This window comes from Nyctibius grandis, chromosome 4 (genome assembly GCF_013368605.1).
Source record: "Nyctibius grandis isolate bNycGra1 chromosome 4, bNycGra1.pri, whole genome shotgun sequence".
Classification (NCBI taxonomy): domain Eukaryota; kingdom Metazoa; phylum Chordata; class Aves; order Nyctibiiformes; family Nyctibiidae; genus Nyctibius; species Nyctibius grandis.
Window position 1 is genome coordinate 31,651,223 of NC_090661.1, and position 20,029 is coordinate 31,671,251.

Here is a 20,029-nt window from a genome sequence, read left to right on the forward strand (position 1 = left end):
TGACACCTCCGCTATGATACCACCGTTGGTTGAGAGTTCTACAGCCCCCTGCACCTCTCTCGCTTGGTTTTCAGCACATTATTTCTGCAGTTTATACCTTCTCTTTTCTCCCTCTTGTGCAAGTCTGTGTGCACCAAGCTGAGTAACTCATGCTCCCCTGATGCATCACTGCAGTGACCTGCCAGCTGGAGTTCCCTAAAGACTGGCCAATTAGGAAGCATTTTATTAGGTTTGGTTTTCTTCCAGAGATGCTGAGTGCCTTTTAAGTGTGGTCATGAATACTGCTGGCACTTGGTACTTCTGCAAGGGAGGGCTGAGAATCTGAAGCTGTCCAGGTTGGTAATGAGGGGAAAGTGATCAGTAATGTGATCTTTAATGGTGAGCTTAGTACAGTGAAAGTTTGCTGCTCTTTTATGTGCTGGGTAGCAGTTCAGGTATGTCAGCAAACGCTTCACATTTGAATCTTCTGTTGTTGGACCTGACTTCCTACTCATTGTGCAGATCATCGTTCCACTGCTTTGCCTACAGCATGTCCTGCCATCACCCTTGTGGGTGTTTGTGTCTGACTCAATGAAAGGAAGAATAAATCCCTTTCTCAGTTCAGACAGTACATGTGTTTCTGAATGCTTGGTTTGGTGACTGTGTTTTTTTGGCCACAGCTGAAACTGAAGGTAGGGAAAAGCATGTGTCTGCATCTCTGGAAGAGTCTGAGTAAGGGAAGATGCCACCATTTGAGGAGAAACAATCTATCCCTTTGAAGAGAGGCAGAATGTGGGAGAATGGTAGAATGGCCTAAGTGGCTACCCTTTGCACTGAAATATTTTGTCAGTAGGTCTTCTTTCCCTTAATGGTAGTGGTATGACTTGCAGTGTGTGAGTACTTCCACTGGAGTACATTCTTGACATGCTCATGTTCACAGATTATTTTCTTCTCCGTTTTTCTCATTCCCCCACCTTACTTCCCCCATAGGTCTGGTAAAAGATGCTGCCCGACCTGCATACTGGGTACCAGACCATGAAATCCTGCACTGCCACAACTGCCGGAAGGAATTCAGTATCAAACTCTCCAAACACCACTGTCGGGCCTGTGGCCAGGGATTCTGTGATGAATGCTCACATGACCGCAGAGCGGTTCCCTCTCGTGGATGGGATCACCCAGTCCGAGTTTGCTTTAACTGCAATAAAAAGCCTGGTGACCTTTAACCCCAGGCTCTTCTCCAGATCTTTCCAATTCCTTATGTTCTCAGGGTTACAAATGAAAATATCTGGTCTCCCTTTCACCTCTTAACCTGTTGCAGCCAGAGTGCATGTTTCCAGTTTCTGGCCTCCTCTCATGTTATATCCATCTTGGAACGCTGGGAATGAGCTTACATTCAGCCTCTAGGTTTTAATTTCAAATTAACTGGGGAAGGGAGGGAGCTCCCTTGTAAATGAGCAAACCAAAATCCAGTGTATTTTATTCCAATTAAAAAAAAATATATATCTATGTATATATATATCTGTCTGTGTATAATTTAGTGTATTAAGAACGCGGTTGGCTAATGAAGCTTTTGAGTATTCCTAGTTCAAATGACGGATGGTGGTGTTCCTTACTATGTTGGATCAGACTTATGGCCTTCTGATTCTTCTTTTGGAATGTCTTGCTGATCATGGTGTCCTGTGAGGAAGGTTTGGACTCTGTGCTGCCAGGAAATCTCCAGTGTTGGTCTATGAATTACACGTGGTAATTCAACCAACCCTACATCTGGAGGTGCTGTACTTCTGGCCGTGGAAGATTAAACCCAGATTAATTAGCAAGTTTGTTTGAACTGTGATATAAGCAGTGGTCTTGCAGTGCAAGATGTTTCAAGTTGAAACAGACCCCCTGGCAGAGACCAGTAGAGCTCTGAAAGGTGAAGCAAATCATATGGCACAAGGCAAAGCATTCTGATTTTGCCATTTCAACTTCAATACCAGATCAAAAGGTAGCAGGGTCTTGCTCTCCCTGATAATGTTCTCATATACTCAGGTTTTCAAGTTTCTCTGCCAGCTTGTTGCAGTTAAAAAGTTTTGTCCAGAGCAGAACAAGAGAACCAGTTATGTAGGCAGTTCTGAAATATGAAGTTTGAGTTGTTGGGTTGTGATGACTTTTCTTTTCCCCTACTTTTTAAGCGATCCTGGAGTCTCTGGAGCCTCTCACGTGTTCTCAGATGTGGTTGCATAGAAACTGCACAGATTTGACTTATCTTTTTCCTAATAATATGAACTTACAAATCCACCTGGAAAATGGGAACCTTTCTTCTTTGCTTCTAGCAACTGGCACTCACTGGACTTCATCCTTTTATTAAAGGACTGCAATGAATTCAATGATTTTATTATCAAAAGCACCGCTTAACCTAACTAATACTGTCTTGTACTGTGGATTTGTGGTTCCAGTTATAAGAAGTAAGAGACCATTGTGGATTGAACTGCCTAAAATTCTCCCTTCTTGGCTTACATAGACAAGAATTCTTCCACCACCTGAGAGTTGTCTCCTCTTGGAGTGCCTGGAGTTTGATGCAATGTCCTGGAACTGTGGTATTTTTCCCCAGCTTATTAAATGTGCTCTTGTGTAGATGAGTGCCCAACACCCTGTTTCTGGACTGTACTATTAAATTAACTGCTATAAAAGACTTTATCTTCTGAACAAGTGTACTGACTTTTTCCTTGTAACAAGTGGTTCTCACTTTGTCTCTGAAAGAACACACTTACACAGTGATTGCTGCTTTGCAACTACATGGAAGTAGACTTGGAAGATGTTCCAGGACACCTTCAGTACTGGCCAAGTTTACTGGGGACTGTCTAATATTTTTGTAAGCAAAGTCTGCCATAAACCGACAGTTGCCCAAGGGAGGGCACGAGTAGGTAGAAATCCTCTCTTAAAAGACATTGTACACATCCAGCTTAATTCTGTGCTTCAAAGTATTATTTTTTTAATGGGTGAGCAATGTGTTCTTGGTTTGTAGGCTGTGCCCTGTGTGGCGTTTATGCATGTAGCTTTACTACCATGTTAATGCACAAAGAGAAAGCAGCCATGACATTCCTTGTATAAAATCTTTTTTTTTTTTCCCTTGTCACAGCCAGAATTACTACTCAAGCAAAGAGAAAATATTCTCTAAACATTTTTAGTATATATGCGATTTTAGTAACTTAGCAGCCTGTCAATATGCAGAGTACATTCTTGACTGATTCTCCTGGAGCTGAATCTTTTATGCTGTTGCTCAACAAAGCAAAATCTTATGTGGTGCTTAAACTGCAGCAGGCTTGGTGTTACTCTTTCTGGACAATGTTGAGAGAATTATTTGGGTTCTTTGTTTTCCAAAATGAAAAAAAAAATATATCTGTAAGGTTTAAGTTCACTGCTGTTTTCTGTATACAAGAGCTTTTATTTTTTCTGATAGCATTGGGTGCTGTGAGTACGCAGAGTATAGAATATGGTTATTAAATGGATTAGCTATTTAAAGGGCATAGATGCATATTTTAGCAAAGCCCAATGCTATTTGGTATTAACACATTAGGATTCAATAAACAAAAGGGCTCTAAACAATGTCTGTGGACAGAAAGCTCTACAGGAAACTTAAATGGAAAAAGGAAATAGAAATCCTGAAAAAAAAGTCACTAAAGCAAGTTAACATGGGAGCATCTTGTGCTTGGGGTGAGCTAGGATTGAAGACAAGGGTTAATCCTAGCAGTAGAAACCTCTGAGAGTTTTATTCCTAAACTCTTAGGAGAGGTGCTTCATGTGCAGGGGTAGTGGTAGCATCTAACCAGAAGGAGTCTGCAAAACCTGTTTGCAGTTAACAGCAACCTTGCTGGAGCTCTGCAAAAGCCCAGACTGTGTGTGTTTCATAATGGCAGTTGTGAGAGAACTCTGAGACTAATGCAGCTCCTGTGCAAAAAAAGTCTTATTTACAAGGGCAAGAATAGGAGGGGGCTGTTTTCCAGGAAATTTTGAGAAAATCACTATGTGTGTTTTACCGAAGACAAATTAATTAATTACATGAAATTGCAGTTGGTCAAGATGATAGTGTGTCCTTTGTAGCTCCTTGCACAAGAAAAACTGCTGTCTTTCACTTCCCTGCTCCCCTGCAATGGTTTTCCTGCAGCCTTTGAATCAACTGAAGTTCACTGTAACGTTAACATTTCGGTAGTTAAAATCAGCATCCTGTCTTGGTAAGATAATGAATTCAAGTGGTCTGAGACGTGGCACGACAAAAGCGTGTTCTGAGTTACAGAATGAAGTTGACTGTTTGATGTAAATCTCTTGCCAGAAAAATTATGTCAGAATGATTATTGGCAGATCAAGCAGCCTCTGCACCTCTTCTGAGTAGGAAATGCTGTGAAAAACATCAAGTAAAATAAGAATCATGTGAATTATGTGAATTAACTGATGTGCCCCAGTGAAAAACTAGTTCCTCACCCAAAGCACCACAAAATGAGCCTAGATTTGTAGAGGAAAAAATGCCTGATATGTGTGCTCTATACTGATGGATTTATTTCCATTGTGGGTAGCATAAAGATTTGCCTTCAAATAGGTGATGGGGATTTTCCTCTCCTTCTGTGAAGCAGATATATGTGAGCTTCATGTAGATGTGCACACTTTTAGTTAGACTCCCTACCCAAAACCTTTAGGCCAAACTTGGCTTAAATGTATACCAGGTGCACATTGCACCTGAGACTTGAAGCTAAGGAAACAGATGGCAGATCAGCATGGCTGGAACACGTAGCTATTGTCAGGGTAGCAGCAGGCTGTAACATGTAGCTACTTACACAAGAAAAACTGCTTTGTCTTTCACTTCCCTGCCCCCTAACGCTGGTTTTCCTGCTCATTCATCCTCCTGCCCAGTTCCTGTCAGGTGACGTTGCACTTGCTGAAGTTGGCCAAAGTATTCCATATGTTCCTGTCTGTGTCACTTGTGAATTGGACCTTTGGTTGTGTTCTGGAAAACATGGCAACCCTCTCTAGCTTTTGATGTCAACAAGAGTTTATTTGTTGAAATAAACACCTCCTTATGTTAGATCTCCCTTGCATTTATGCTAGGTGTCTGTCTGCTGTGGCTGTGCTGAGACATTCACAAATGCCCCTGTTGCTTTGGGTAGCCTGGGCTTTAACATTGAGGGTCTCTGGCTTCCCACCTGGTCATACAGACTTCACTCTTCCTTATCTTTTTGATTCCAGCATAACCAGCCCAATGAGGTGTAAGTACTACTACCTCACTTTATTTTTCAGCCTCTCGTTTTCATGTTTCATTGTCAACTGATGCTGTCAGTCACTGTAGCTCCACATATTGTGGCATTGTCCTTGCATTTTTTTTATCGCTGATGGCTGTAAAATAATCTGGCAGAAACAGATATGTCTTTGCCTGCCAGTAATTTGAGAACAGAGAGTGATTTGGACAAGTGATAGAACTGTCTGGTTTTTGTTGTCTGTGTCCCATCCCCGCTCCCTGCTTTAGCTGAGCACTCTTTCTTGGTAAAGCAATATTGACATGTATATTCTGTCAGTCACAGCATGTAGTATGTCATAAAATGTTCTTGTTCGTAGTGCAGGCACATCAACAATGAAATCATGGCAATGCCAAAATAAATAAAAACTTACTATGAAGGCTTTCAAAATCAACAATATAATATGACAAAGACAAAGCTAAACTAGAATGGCAGCTAGTCAGTGATCTTAAGCCAAAATTAAAGTGCATTCAGCTTTTAAACTTCATTTTTATTGGATATAATTGAAGCAAAAAATAAAGCAATACAGATACAAGCTTTATATATATATATATATATATATATATAAAAGAAGTCCTCACGTAGGAAATGTCTCAATTGTGGCATTACAGAAATTCTGTCAAGAATGCCTGGAGATTTTGAACCACACTGATTTCTGACATTTTGAAAAGCTAGCTAAATCCTTCCGGTTCTGCTTAAAAGGCAGTTTGACAGCAGCACTGGAGAGAAGCAGTGGTGTACGTATGATAATGTACAGATGATGACATGTCAGGAAGGCATCAGAGTGCTTCACAGCTACCATGATATTAATAGAACTGCAGATAGGAAAGAAGTTGGTTGAACAAGAAAAGGCAGGTGATCTTGATTATATTTTACGTAAAATGGTTTATCAACTTTGTGCCTTGGCTTCCATTTTTGAAACGTGAAACAAATTTGTGAAGTGCTGTAAGCACTCGGGTCGAGCATCTTTCAACCCCCAGCCCCTCTCTCCAGAACCCCTGTCTAAAAAGTACTTTGGGTTGGTATTGACTGCTTGGTTCAGCTCACAGTATATGTAGAGTATGCAGTATATGTAAGCAGCTACTGTAAGGGGACATCTCAAGACTATGTATGCATTCTGGTTTGAATTCGAATTTCCTCACAACGAATGCTTGATTTTCTAGTACTGTTAGAATAGATCCCTATTAAGCTAAAAAATGTAAAAATGCCAGAGTGAAATTGTGACTAGTAAATTGATTTTTTTAGCCGCTTAGTTTCAGTATCCATCAGGATAATAGAGGAGGAATGACCATGAGGCCACATACTGCAGTAGACAAGGGTCAACAGAAAGATATAACCCCCACCACGACAGAAGAGCCAAAAGCAAATCCCTTCCCTGCTTTAGACACTTGAAGTTAAAACTGTAGAAGTTTAAGTTTCTACCTGTTATGTCTAAGAACCTCACGTGACCTAAAGGATTTTATGTGGAAAGAGCCTTTTTAATCAGGGTTGAGATGACTAATAGAAGCAAGGTATATGGAACAGAACAAGGGTGAGACTCTGCGGCTTCTGAAACAATTGTGTTGATGGGAGGGACTGGCACTTTGATCAGTGAGGAGAGCCTTGTGGTCCGCTCCGAGCCTTGCTCCAGTGAGCAAAAGGGACCAAACAAATTGTGCCTGCTGGATGAGGGATGCTGCAACCTATCTTGGAGTGCAGGTTTGGCCTTTCTGAAGTTTCCTACTAGATTCAGTACTTGCTGAGAAGCTGAGGCAAAGAAACAAAGTATATTGATACTGTAAGCAGAGGGGAAGAGTGCTGCAGTTCCTTATTTTTAGCTGCCTTAGGGTCCTAGCTATTGCTGCATAACGAAATGGTTGATTTAATATACTTTAGCCACTGCCAGCAGGCTGCTTGCTGTTTGTCACTAAAGCCAAATTGCCTGTCTTCTTTTCCTGCTTCCCCTCTCCTTTCATACTGCTCTTGCAGGCTTAATTAGAAGTGTTGGCTGCAAAAGCACTAGTTGGGTGAATGGGTTTGCAGGGACATGTATGTGCATTTGGCTCCTGAAAACAACAGAAAGCAAATGAGTATCTTTTGTTTTATGAGCTTTGCCTAAAAGGGAACAAAGAAAAGAAACTATCTTCAGTTATGTCAGATGCCTTTCTGCCACAATTCCTAGTTTGTGTTTCCCACGGTAATGGGGCACGATTGTTGCATGGTCTTGTTCTTGCAGAACAGGCATTACAGGAGTTAAGAGCACTGAAGAGTTTAAATGCTAATTTAAACTTTGGAATTAATTCTGATTTAAGGGAGTTCATGATCCTTGTGGTTTGCTACCTGCAAGTGTCTGAACCACACCTTTACTAGCAAGAATATCACTATAAAGTATGTTCCAACTCAACTCTTTAGTAGGTTATCAGATGTAACATTAGGAGTTTGCAGTGGGATGGGGTTAGCTACATTTCTACTTCCTGAACAAATGCTTAGTTGCAGTATGTGTTATTAACTAAGTCAATGCAAATGCTTTTGAAAGTTGTGCTGCATGTATTAATCACTATGCATACAACAGAAAATGTCCCAAATTAAGTTATTAACTAAGTCAATGCAAATGCTTTTGAAAGTTGTGCTGCATGTATTAATCACTATGCATACAACAGAAAATGTCCCAAATTAACATAACTAATCAAGGCAAATTGCAGAGTATTTTCTCAAATTTAAAAGAAAAGCAAGCCAGGAATCAGTGACCATACTAGCCAAACTGGCCTCTTGGTTATCCAAGGGTAGTAGAGGGAATGAGAAGAGCCTGCAAAATTTACCATCTGAGGAGAACAGATGACCCTTGGCCTTATATGCAAGTTCTGTAGAAAGAAGGGGCAGCACAGAGTATGCTGTGAGCAGCATCCACTCCACTTTGTGTGAAAAAGAAGGCTCTGCAGGGAAATGCTAAAGCCAGATGCATCGGGGAAGCTCACAGCTCAATCTGCCTATGGGGAAAAGGGAGATGGCTGTAATGGGATACAAGAAAGGCTTGAGGGTTTTGAATGTATACTCAGGGAAGAAACCGTTTTGAAAATTTGCTGGGATTCATCTTTCATCTTGACTACCCTTGCAACAGCTATTTCATACAGAATATAATCACACTGTAAAGTTATTAGACTGCTCCCAAGAGGAGAGTTTTCCTGCTCTATTGTCTTTTATATAGATTAATGGGTAAAAGAAATAGAAAGAAAGCGAAGGACATCATCACACATAACATTGGAGTGTGGTGAGCAATAAGAGCTGCTGAGAGAAACAGTTTCCTAGAACAGCACATTGCTTAGGCCTGAAGGTTGTGAGAAGACAGGAGAAATGAATGTGGAACCCTGCAGGACAGAGAGGACTTTTAGTAGAGCCAACCCTTCCTGGCACCTTTATTTGAATAATTCGCTCTTATCCAAAGTCACTTGAAATATGGAAGGGAAGGGGAGAGGAGGGCATTGGAAACAAAAAAACACAGGATATGCTCAGGTTTGCACTGGTCTTGTGAAGGGAATCTCCCTGTATTGGGCCTGCAACGCAGGGTACTTTTGATGCTTCCTTTTTGAGGAAGCCAAGCCAGAAACACACTCATGAAGTGTGCTCAATGAGCTCAGGCAACTAGCAGGGATGCAGAGGGATGAATTGGCTGCAACACCAAGTCCTCGATGAGCTCTTAGAGAGCTCATGCCCCAACCTTGAGTGCCTCATCCCTGTTAACAATGCTGTGCTCATGCTGCAGCTCGCCCTTTCCTTCTCTGGGAAAAACATTTTGTGACCAATTGAACAGTTTTGCCAACTCACTTGTTTAACTGCAGGTATTCCTTCTGCTCTGTTACAGTCTAAGAGCTTTCCCTGCACATACACCAGTGTGAGGTGAAGTGGAGCTGATGGCCCATCGTGATGAAGGTGGTGGGGTGCAATCCCTCCATAAATAGGTTGCTCTGTCCAAAAGCTTTTAGGTACAAAAGAATAATAATATCTGCCGAGAAATAAAAAAAAGCTAGAAACCTTTGTAGCATGCCTAGGAGAGTAATGGTGATGGTTTTCTGTGAGGGGAGGAACAAGATTGCTTGGTACCCTGCTGTGCCTGATTATGCAACAGAGCATCCCTCACCTCCTTTGGGCTGTAGCAGTACTACAACAGCTCTTCAACGTACCTACAGTTACCCCTACCTATCTCCTGCCTCTGCCTATACAGGGAGAGCAGATACTCTGCTGGAGTACTGCTGCTCTACTTTTGCTGCTGGAAAATGTGTTTCTGCTACATGATGCCTTCCCTGCCCCTTTGAGCCAGTTGGCCCTGAACCCCGGGAGGGTTTCAGAGAGCACACTACAGGCACAGGACAACACACAGCAAAGTCAGGAGGGGCCTTGGAAAACAAATTAATTATGCCTGCTCAAAAGATATGGTGGAGTGAATGGGATAAGCAGCCAAGAGACAGGTATTAGCCCTGTTCTTTTTATTCCTGGAATGCAATTTAGTGACGCAGAAAAGCTTTGATGGGGACTTGCAAGCCCCTTCCTTCACAGGATGCTCAGCACTGTTGCACCCCTCTGCAATAAAGACACAGATAGTATCCCAGGTGTGAATGCTGCACACAGTACTCCCAACTATAGGCCACAGCTAGTCACCAGCAACACTTATCTTTGTGCACATGTGCAGCCTATACCTGATTTCAGAAAGCACTTGGAATGCAGACACCCAGCCTATCTATCTCTCCCACACAGCCATCTCTCTGATCCAGCTGGACACAGCCTCCATCTTAACATGCTGTGCAGCAAGGGTGTGATTAAGCTCTTTAAGAGGGGCAGGCGAAGCAGGAGAGGCGGTGGGGTAGCGCTATATGTTAGGGAGTGCTTAGACTGTGTTGAAATTGAGGAAGATGATGGTGAGGATGACAAGGTTGAATGTTTATGGGTGAAGATCAGGGGGAAGGTCGGCAGGGCGGACATTACGGTGGGAGTCTGTTATAGACCACCCAACCAGGATGAGTAGGCGGACGAGGCGTTTTACAAGCGGCTGTCAGAAGCCGCCCGGTCACCGGCCCTTGTGCTCGTGGGCGACTTCAACTTGCCGGATGTCTGCTGGAAATACAACATGGCAGAGAGGAAGCAATCTAGGAGATTCCTCGAATGTGTGGAGGACAACTTCCTCATGCAAGTGGTCAATGAGCCCACTAGAGGAGGGGCCCTGCTTGACCTGTTGTTTGTGAGCAGAGAAGGACTAGTGGGAGATGTGAGGGTCGGTGGCCGTCTTGGGAGTAGTGACCATGAAATGTTAGAGTTTTCGATAGTGGGGGAAGTAAGGAGGGGCAAGAGTAGAACTCCTGCCTTAGATTTCCGGTGGGCAGACTTTAGCCTGTTTAAGAGGCTGGTGGACCGAGTCCCTTGGGAATCCGTCCTGAAGGGCAAAGGAGTCCAGGAAGGCTGGACATGCTTCAAAAGGGAATTGCTAAATATTCAGGAGCAGGCTGTCCCAGTGTGTAGGAAGACAAGTCGTCAGGGAAAAAGACCGGCCTGGTTAAAGAGAGAACTTAGGCTAGAACTTAAGGAAAAAAAGAGAGCCTACTTGCTCTGGAAGAAGGGTCAGGTAACTTGGGAGGTCTATAGGGACGTGGCCAGGTCGTGTAGGCAGAAGATTAGAAGGGCCAAAGCTCAATTAGAGCTTGATTTGGCTGCTACAGTCAAAGATAACAAAAAAAGCTTCTACAAATACATTAACAGCAAAAGGAGGGTCAAGGAGAGCCTCCACCACTTGCTGAATGAGGAGGGTAGTGTAGTGTCAGGGGAGGAGGAAAAGGCAGAGGTGCTCAATGCCTTCTTTGCCTCGGTCTTTAATGTCAAGATCGGTTGTCCTCAGGAGACTCGGCCCCCAGAGCCTGAAGTTAGGGATGGGGGGCTGTGTGAACCTCCCATGATCCAGGAGGAGACTGTTAGTGACCCGCTGTGCCAGTTGGACACCCACAAGGCTATGGGCCCGGATGGGATTCACCCCAGAGTAATGAAGGAACTGGCAAATAAACTTGCCAAACCACTCTCGATTATCTACCGGCAGTCCTGGTTAACTGGAGAAGTTCCAGCTGACTGGAAATTAGCAAATGTAATGCCCATCTACAAGAAGGGTCGGAAGGACGATCCAGGGAACTATAGGCCTGTCAGCCTGACCTCGGTGCCAGGCAAGGTGATGGAACAGATCATCCTGAGTGCCATTACACGGCACATGCAGGACAATCGGGGCATCGGGGCCAGCCAGCATGGATTCATGAAAGGCAGGTCCTGCTCGACCAACCTGGTCTCCTTCTATGACAAAGTGACCCGCTTAGTAGATGAGGGCAGGGCTGTGGATGTAGTCTATCTAGACTTCAGTAAAGCATTTGACACTGTCTCCCACAGCATCCTCCTAGACAAACTGGCTGCCCGGGGCTTGGATGGGTGGACTCTTAAATGGGTTAAAAACTGGCTGGATGGCTGAGCCCAGAGAGTGGTGGTGAATAGGGCAAAGTCCAACTGGCGGCCGGTCACTAGCGGTGTTCCCCAGGGCTCAGTTCTGGGGCCGGTGTGTTCAATATCTTTATAAATGATCTAGATGTAGGGATTGAGTGCACCCTCAGTAAATTTGCAGATGACACCAAGCTGGGTGGGAGTGTCGATCTGCTGGAGGGTAGGAAGGCCCTACAGAGGGATTTGGACAGGTTAGATAGATGGGCTGAGACCAACAGCATGAGATTCAACAAGAACAAGTGACGGGTCTTACACTTCGGCCACAACAACCCCATGCAGCTCTACAGGCTGGGGGAGGAGTGGTTAGAAAGTGGCCTGGTGGAAAGAGACCTGGGGGTGCTGATCGACAGCCGGCTAAACATGAGCCAGCAGTGTGCCCAGGTGACCAAGAAGTCCAATGGCATCCTGGCCTCTATTAGGAATAGTGTAGCCAGCCGGTCTAGGGAAGTGATCGTCCCTCTCTGCTCGGCACTGGTGAGGCCGCATCTTGAGTACTGTGTCCAGTTCTGGGCCCCGCACTTCAAGAAAGATGTTGAGGTCTTGGAGCGAGTCCAGAGGAGGGCGACCAAACTGGTGAAGGGTCTGGAGGGTCTGACCTATGAGGAACGGCTGAGGGAGCTGGGGTTGTTTAGCCTGGAGAAGAGGAGGCTCCGAGGTGACCTTATTGCAGTCTACAACTACCTGAAGGGAGGTTGTAGTGAAGTGGGAGTTGGCCTCTTCTCCTGGGCAACTAGCGATAGGACAAGAGGACACAGCCTCAAGCTTCGCCAGGGGAGGTTCAGGTTGGACATTAGGAAGAATTTCTTTTCAGAAAGGGTCATTAGACATTGGAATGGGCTGCCCAGGCAGGTGGTGGAGTCACCATCTCTGGATGTGTTTAAGAAAAGACTGGACATGGCACTTAGTGCCATGGTCTAGTTGACAGGGTGGTGTCAGGGCAACGGTTGGACTCGATGATCCGTGAGGTCTCTTCCAACCTGGTTGATTCTGTGATTCTAACCTGTTTGTATGCTCACCTGCTCGCCTGGCGAGACCCCCTGGGAAGTAGCATCTCTGATGACAGTTGTACATCTGAATGCTCTAAGTGGATCCCAGGATAGAAAGGTGGTTCCTGCACTCCTTTTCTAAGAATTCTGGAAAACTTGAGTGCAGTGTCTCTTTTTACTGTGAAGCCCATCACTAGCCCCACCTAGTTCATGAGGGCCTTCACCCCCTGTAGGCTCCTGATCTCATCAGTGCTTCCTACATACACTAGCTGCAGGATGGCCTTGTCCAACCCAGACTGGTTACCAGGAAGGAGCTGGAGGTAATGAGGCACCACAGGATGATAATCGTTCTCAAATACAGATACAGTGTCATCCAATTACTGTGAGCTGGTGCTACTACTTTGCAGCTGAACATCTGCACCGCTGTATGCAAAAGTCCTGACTCTGCACAGGTGATCTCGTATCCCAAAGAGGATGTGGTCTGTCCAGGCTGGGCTTGTCTCCTGCTACAGCTGCATAACCAAGCCTGCCATTCCAAACTGCTGACCAAACTCCAAGTTAGGGGTGTGGACTTGGTTAGGAAACACTATGATAAATTAACAGGGACATTCAGCCTGGCTAGTGGACCAAGAAAGGGGCTTTGTTCTACGCATGCTGCCTTTTAAAGGGAATGGTGGCAGGGCAGTGGCACGCTACCATCATCTGAAAAGGACAAAGTTTAGCATGGCCCAGCTCAAAGGACTGACAGTGTGAGTGGGGAAACAGCTGTTCCTTGGACTGCTTCCAACTACAGCTGTAGTAGAAACAGCTGATGCAGGGACCTAGACCAAAGCTACTCCAAACAAAGCCCCAGAACACCTATGGTGTCAGCTTCTCAACAACAGCTACTTCACTCTGCTAACCTACTCTGTTGCACTAGTCTACTTGCTAATGTAGCTGTAACCACAGCTAAGTGGTTATATGACCAAACTAGGATTAACATAAAGCAGCCTTTTGACAGCAAATTCAGCTAGCATGAGACAGGCCCTTACTGAAACCATCCATCTTTTCAAAGCTTATAGCTAGATTTCAGAGGCTGAATATTGCCTAAGAAGTTAATCAGCATTCAGCTTTTATTTACAAGATGTCTGAGATGTATACAGCAAGATTTGCTGAATCTGCTGAAGGAGGTTCAGAATTTCATGGGTAAAGCAGGTGTAACAGCAGCACATAGTGACTCAACAGCATGGTGACTGGGGCAAAAATTCTGAAGTCATGTATAGGCTGGCAGCTTTGTAGACCAGCTCTGAGGAGAATATTGTGTCAGTTGTAGGAGAAGTGGTAGAGATCCTGTTTGACAGCCATGAGTAAGCCAGGAACTCCTCGGCTACCCCCAAGTCTTGAGGAAAACACCACACTGGGAATGGCATCTTTGGAGGATGGGTGGGGAGAAGGGATGGTTCTAAGCAGATGGGCATCTTGGAGACTCCAAATTCTGGTGTAGCAATCCTGACCAACTGGAACGGAAAGGACACTGGAATTCAACATTACCAAAAAAGCACTTCACATGGCTCTGCAAGATTATCATCACAGAAGCAGAAGGTCTATGGGAAAAAAAAACACCTGACCATTTCTACACACACTAGAGGCAAAGTGATTATCTATACTTTACGAAACAGAAATTCTACACTGAGCACTGCAAAAGCAGGAAAAAGTGCATTTCCTGTTAGGCAATAAAAGGTATGAAAAACCAGTATTTAGAGTGCTTTCCTCATTATCAAGCTCCTAAGCCAAAAAAGGGGAGAAAAACTCACTGTCAAATTAACAAGAATTCTTCTATTATTCCATCACTTATTGACAAATCCGAGGAGGTCACTATGTTTACAGTGACATTGTGAAACTTGGCTATACTGTGAGGATTTAGGGGTTTTGCTTCATTTATTGTTACCTTTCCTCCCCCCCACCCCAAATAAAATTAAAAAAAAAATCTCAGACTGTAGCTAAGTATATTCAAAATGAACCTGAGTGGTATAGACAGTTTACAAGCAGTTATACTTACACACCAATGCATAATGTCCATTACCACACTACCCACTTACGTACCCAATAAACATATACACGGTCTTTAGTCTCTATACAAAGTTATCACCAAGTCTCCATTTACACGTTGTTTTCCCTAATTTCAAAATCAAGTGTTTTCTGCTCTACTCTTGAGACACACTGTGGAAAGGATAATGGGACTTTTGCAGTACACAGCAGATAAAGCCGTTAAGTGCTACACAGGAGTGATTACAGTAGGTGTGCATCCATAACATTATTTCTTAATTTTCATAGTATATTACAGTATGTCTAAGGCTAAATTTCTTCTGAATTTTAAAGAATTAACAGCTTTACAGCTTCCAACAGCTGTAGCTAAGAAACACTCCTCAGGCGTAAGAAAATCACTGCCACGCACTCTACAAGTAGAGAGGAAAAAGTCAACCCACCTGCTGTAAGAAGTCCTTCCTCCTCATTTACATGCAAAGGGAGAATAGCATATTCATTGTGATGACCTTTGTACTGTTTCACACACTTTGCTGTTCTCAGGTCCCACAGTTTTATCTGCAAGTTGAAGTAATTGTTTGAAAGAAGATATATTAACGAAGCAGAGAGCACTTGATGGCTGATAAGTAAGTGGATCTGGAAGAGGACCCATATATGGAACTACCACCCAGTTCCATACTACCCCCCAAAGAACAAGCGTCCGCCCTCGGGACTGGGATAAGCACCTATCAATGCCCAGATACTAAAAGGAACAGAATACCCTAAACACAACAAAACCGTACCTTTCCAGCCATATCTGCTGCCATAAGATAATGTTCAGCCTTGAGAAGGCGAATAGATGTAACTGCCGAATCATGGAAGAGACGAATTGCTTTCCAGCTCTGGCCCTTTCGGTTGCGTTGACGCACATCAATGCTGAAAATCTCCCCTGAACGGCAGCCGTTGTACAGCATTGGGGTCTGGAAGAATCCAAGAGAAAGAAGCGTACCATGTAACATCTGAAAGGATCTTACAAGTTATACAGACAGAAGCTCTGTGAAGCTTCTGAGCTCTCCGGTGCAGTTGTCAAATTGGTTCTCATGTTCCGATTTCACCCTTCTCACTAAATCTTTGTGAACAAGTCCATTAGTATTTTATAGGGGTCTTCTCCTTCTGATGGAGAAAATACACTGAGTGTTAACAAAATGAGGTCATTTGCCAAAATCAAAACAGTTTTGCAACACATTATTACTGTGCTCTTTGTACCTCCTTCCTTTCCTTTTACCTCTGTACAGTTAACAAAAATCACCCCTGTTGACAAAGAGTTTGAAATCAGTTAATCTTTCCGTTGCTATGCAATTCTGTGCAAGCATCAGACCAGCTCTGTTGTGGAACAGCTATCCAACAGTAATTGTAATCACAGCCTTACATACAGCATAATGAGTCCCATCCCAAACAGAACAAAAAGCCCACCAATGAGGCAGCACTCTGAAAAAATGAAGGGTGTATGGTTCTTTTTACCTGTGTGGCAAATTGTTGGGCCAATACATCGCTACTGGTTCCAAATGTCTGTCGATGCCCTGTCACTACATTGGTCACAAGAACTCGTCGTGTCAGGCCTAAGGAAGACAGATTATGTTTTTTTAGCTGTAATTTGGGTAGCAGCTGGAAGATTAATGCAAGAAGTGTTTCCCACTGAGACGGAAGGGGTTGCTAGCCTTGCAGATCACCTGTGCTGAAGCAGTTGTCTGCTTGGGGATTCAGGCACCAAGCACAGGACCAAGCAGTGGATATCTTGAAGCTGCACAGCATTCCAGGTCGATCTCCTAGGACAGAGAAGCAACACATGAAACATCCATAAAATGTTAGGACAGCATAACTCAGAAAGCTTCTCTGAATTTCCATACTTCTTTTAACATTGCAATCTGAAGCAGAGAAAACGTTACGCAATTAGTGTCCCTGTGCTACTCGAGACAGGAAACTAAAGTGGGACTTCATGACTGTAAGCTGAAGACTTATAGTCTATATAGATAGATGATTATGAGAGATTGTGAAATTTATTTGGTAGTCAGAGGGCTGACCAGGGCAGGAAAGAGAAAAATAACACTTGCCTTAGAGCACTAAGTATGCCATTTTTTAAAGACAAGTGGGCTAGAAACACAAAACATTTACTTTATAAGCTATAGCTTAGTCAAAGCCTAACTTGTAAGTTCTTGGCCTGCCTATTTAAATAAACAGGTTTGAGTAAGTAACAATACCCTACATTTGACCTTTACTCACGTAGCTCCTGCACAAAGTCTACTAATTGACATAAATTTTAAGTCCTCGGTTTTTACTTCCTTCATGGCACATGCACCATGATCATATGTATGTCAGGCAGCACAGGTGACACATCTAAAACAGGGTTTTAGTCAGGTTAAGTTCGACTTTGCTCCCAGCATCTACTTAGCAAGGTGCCCTCAAACCAGCGATTTAGGAGAGTGAGGTAAGCCAAGAAACTTGGAAACACCTAAAACAGTCAATAGGAAACACTAGACAGGAGGACTTCGGTGGAACTCAGGGCATCTGATTATGTTGAAGGGCTTAAAATGTTTTACAGAGCAACTGGGCATGCTGGTCTCATAGCCATTCATCTTCAGTGACTCTTCAAGTTCATGCTAACACTAAGCTTTTTTTTTTTTAAATGGCTGCACAAATAGCATGACATTAAAAATTTAAAATAGGTCCATAACTCTTATCTATCACAGATTTCCTCTGGGCAAACTTAACTGATCATGTCTGAATGGAAGCCGGGTTAGAGGACTGTACTGTGTGACCTGAAGAAGCATGGTTCTGCCATCTATCAAGGAAGTCCAATTAATAAAGTCCTGCCCCCAAGAACATTGAACAAACAAATATATAAAGATACAGCTACAGCCAGTAGACTTAAGACATAGGATTCTCTAAATCAATAATGCTTACACACAACTGAGCATGAGCTTGTGCAAGGAGCTATGGGCTGAGACATTTTCCAGCTTTCCACCTTTGATTAATCCACTGAGCACACTTGAGTAGCTACTATGAGAAGGGATTCTGCAATGATTCTAGATAGTCTATAAGGAAATCTGAGTACTTCTTGTGTGCAGTTTCTGAGGATTAGTTACAGGCCAAGCTGCTCATGAAAAATCTCAATGTTTATTTTACATGTAAGGTGTTCTGCCAAAGTCAAGTACTACATCAGCAGCAGCTAAAAATAAACTAGTGCTTTGAATACTGCTTGTTAATTAATTCTTAAGGTAAGTTCTTTCATCTGTTCACTTCTTAAACTGTTTCAGACTTTCTAAGTTTTACAAGAATACAACAGTCTACAAGAATACAACAGCTACTGAAGAAATGTACGGACATAATCTTTCCTTTGTGCTCTTTTCATACCATAACAGCTAACAAAAATTGGAGGAAAAAAAATCAACAAAAACACCCTACCTGGGTTAGTGCTGCTGAACAATGATGCTGGAAGCAGACTGGCACAGCCTGGTGTTTCTGCAATTCCCATGAGACACAGCTTGCTGAGGTGAGTTAAGGAAAACAAAGATTTCTCCCTCAAATGGAACAGGTTGCCTAACATTTATAGCTGGGAAAAGCAAGATGCTCTCACACAGCCACCACTCACAGTGGTTTCCCTTTGAGACCTTACAGTTTACAACTAAGTCTTGACTCTTAATTTCTTTCATAGGAAATAGCTAGAAAGAATTCCCCTTCTTGCTTGTAAGTTTTCACTACCAGAAAGACAAGATAAGAGGAATACTAAGGCATCTTTCTAGTGATAGAAAAACAAACACATGGCCCACATGGATCAATCTTCTCATCTTTTCATGCTGAGGACACTGCATTAATATAGATCTGTTTTTCACAGAGATAAGTTGGAAAAAGGAGAGCACACATTGAAGAGGCAAGGAAGACTCACTTTAGATTACATTAAAACACTTTCTGAAGATTATACCAGCTATAAATAGGATTTGAAAGCTGCATTTCAAGTTCAGTGGGGTAAATCTGTGACATGACTAGAGGAAAGCACAAGATAGCCAAACCAAACAATCCCCAATGCCTAACCAGCTGTGAGCAAGCCTGATGAACTCCTGCCACCTTCTGGATCAGTCCTGAATTGCTTGGCTTTTCCATGAGCCATTACATACATTTTATATAATTTTCTCTCTTTTGGCACTTTAACAGCATGTCTGTTGCCTGCCATCTCCCACGTTTAAATCCCCTTTTCTTCCTCTCTTCTGGACTCTGCATTGTCCATTACTGCTTCCTCTACTATACCATCAACCCTCCTCCTCTTCTGAGACAGATCTGCAGAATATGCTCTGAAAGTTGCAGAGCACAATGCCAATGAATTGCTCTCATTCTCCTCTCGCCCCAACCAATATGGCGATGGTTTATAACAGAAACCAACCAAACCACTTTCAAAGAGGTCCACTTCAAAGAGAAAGTCAGTTACCTTAACCCTCCCTCTTGTTCTTTTGCCCCAGCCAATTTCTAAACATCAGACAATTTTGGATATGGCATCTACACTATTAATGAAGTGGAAAGTCTCCAGGGCAGGAAATATAGTCTTTCACCTACACTGGAACGATTCTACATATATCTATAATGGAACCACACATCTGTTTCACTAGCTCAAACATCTTTCAATTTTTATAATTTTCTCTGTTTTCCAGAAAACTTAATTTCTGGGGCAACCACACGAGATGTCTTCCTGGAAGTTAGTTGTTCTGTGCAGCATGATGTAGACTTGTGAAAGCTGAACGGAAATTTTGCTTTTTTTCAAAAGGATATAAAACATGAGAATCTGGATGAGTCAATGATGCCCAGCACACAGAATTCACCTTCAGACACAAAAAGACATACTATTTTCTCAATTCATGAAAGGGTATTTCCATTCAAAGATGACATAAAACTATGAGCTTCTTAGCCCCCTAAATAACCCAGTAATGGGTCACGAGCATTTTAGCCTCATATTCCTCTTAAACATAGGAGGCAGAGCAGCATTAAGAAGTCTGTCCAAACACGCACTGAGGCACCAAGCACATCCTATTATTTAAGGACCATAGAATCATAGAATGTTAGGGGTTGGATGGGACCTCTGGAGATCATCGAGTCCAACCCCCCTGCCAGAGCAGGACCAGTCTAGGGCAGGTTACACAGGAACGCATCCAGACAGGTCTTGAAAGTCTCCAGAGAAGGAGACTCCACAACCTCTCTGGGGAGCTTGTTCCAGTGCTCTGTAACCGTTACAGTAAAGAAGTTCTTCCTCGT

At 43.3% G+C, this 20,029-nt stretch overlaps 2 protein-coding genes across 5 annotated transcripts in view; one reads left to right on the top strand and one right to left on the bottom strand.

Moving 5' to 3' along the window:
- Positions 1 to 2,889, top strand: part of ZFYVE1 (zinc finger FYVE-type containing 1) — a 29,973-nt gene extending 27,084 nt beyond the window's left edge. For both annotated transcript variants that reach the window (XM_068398207.1, XM_068398206.1), the window contains one exon: positions 970 to 2,889. In XM_068398207.1, coding sequence (XP_068254308.1) covers positions 970 to 1,202 — 233 coding nt within the window. In that variant the 3' untranslated portion in view covers positions 1,203 to 2,889. The remainder of the gene's footprint in view (positions 1 to 969) is intronic.
- The window catches only part of DCAF4 (DDB1 and CUL4 associated factor 4), a 38,254-nt gene that overhangs the window by 10,154 nt on the left and 8,071 nt on the right, over positions 1 to 20,029 (bottom strand). For 2 of the 3 annotated variants that reach the window (XM_068398208.1, XM_068398210.1), the window contains 7 exons: positions 19,550 to 19,599; positions 18,194 to 18,273; positions 16,462 to 16,557; positions 16,253 to 16,350; positions 15,535 to 15,711; positions 15,196 to 15,310; positions 13,862 to 14,226 (listed from right to left, as the gene is read on the bottom strand). In XM_068398208.1, coding sequence (XP_068254309.1) covers positions 14,033 to 14,226; positions 15,196 to 15,310; positions 15,535 to 15,711; positions 16,253 to 16,350; positions 16,462 to 16,557; positions 18,194 to 18,273; positions 19,550 to 19,599 — 810 coding nt within the window. In that variant the 3' untranslated portion in view covers positions 13,862 to 14,032. Of the gene's footprint in view, positions 1 to 13,861; positions 14,227 to 15,195; positions 15,311 to 15,534; positions 15,712 to 16,252; positions 16,351 to 16,461; positions 16,558 to 18,193; positions 18,274 to 19,549; positions 19,600 to 20,029 lie in introns of those variants that run through there. The other variant, XM_068398209.1, reaches the window with a different exon arrangement.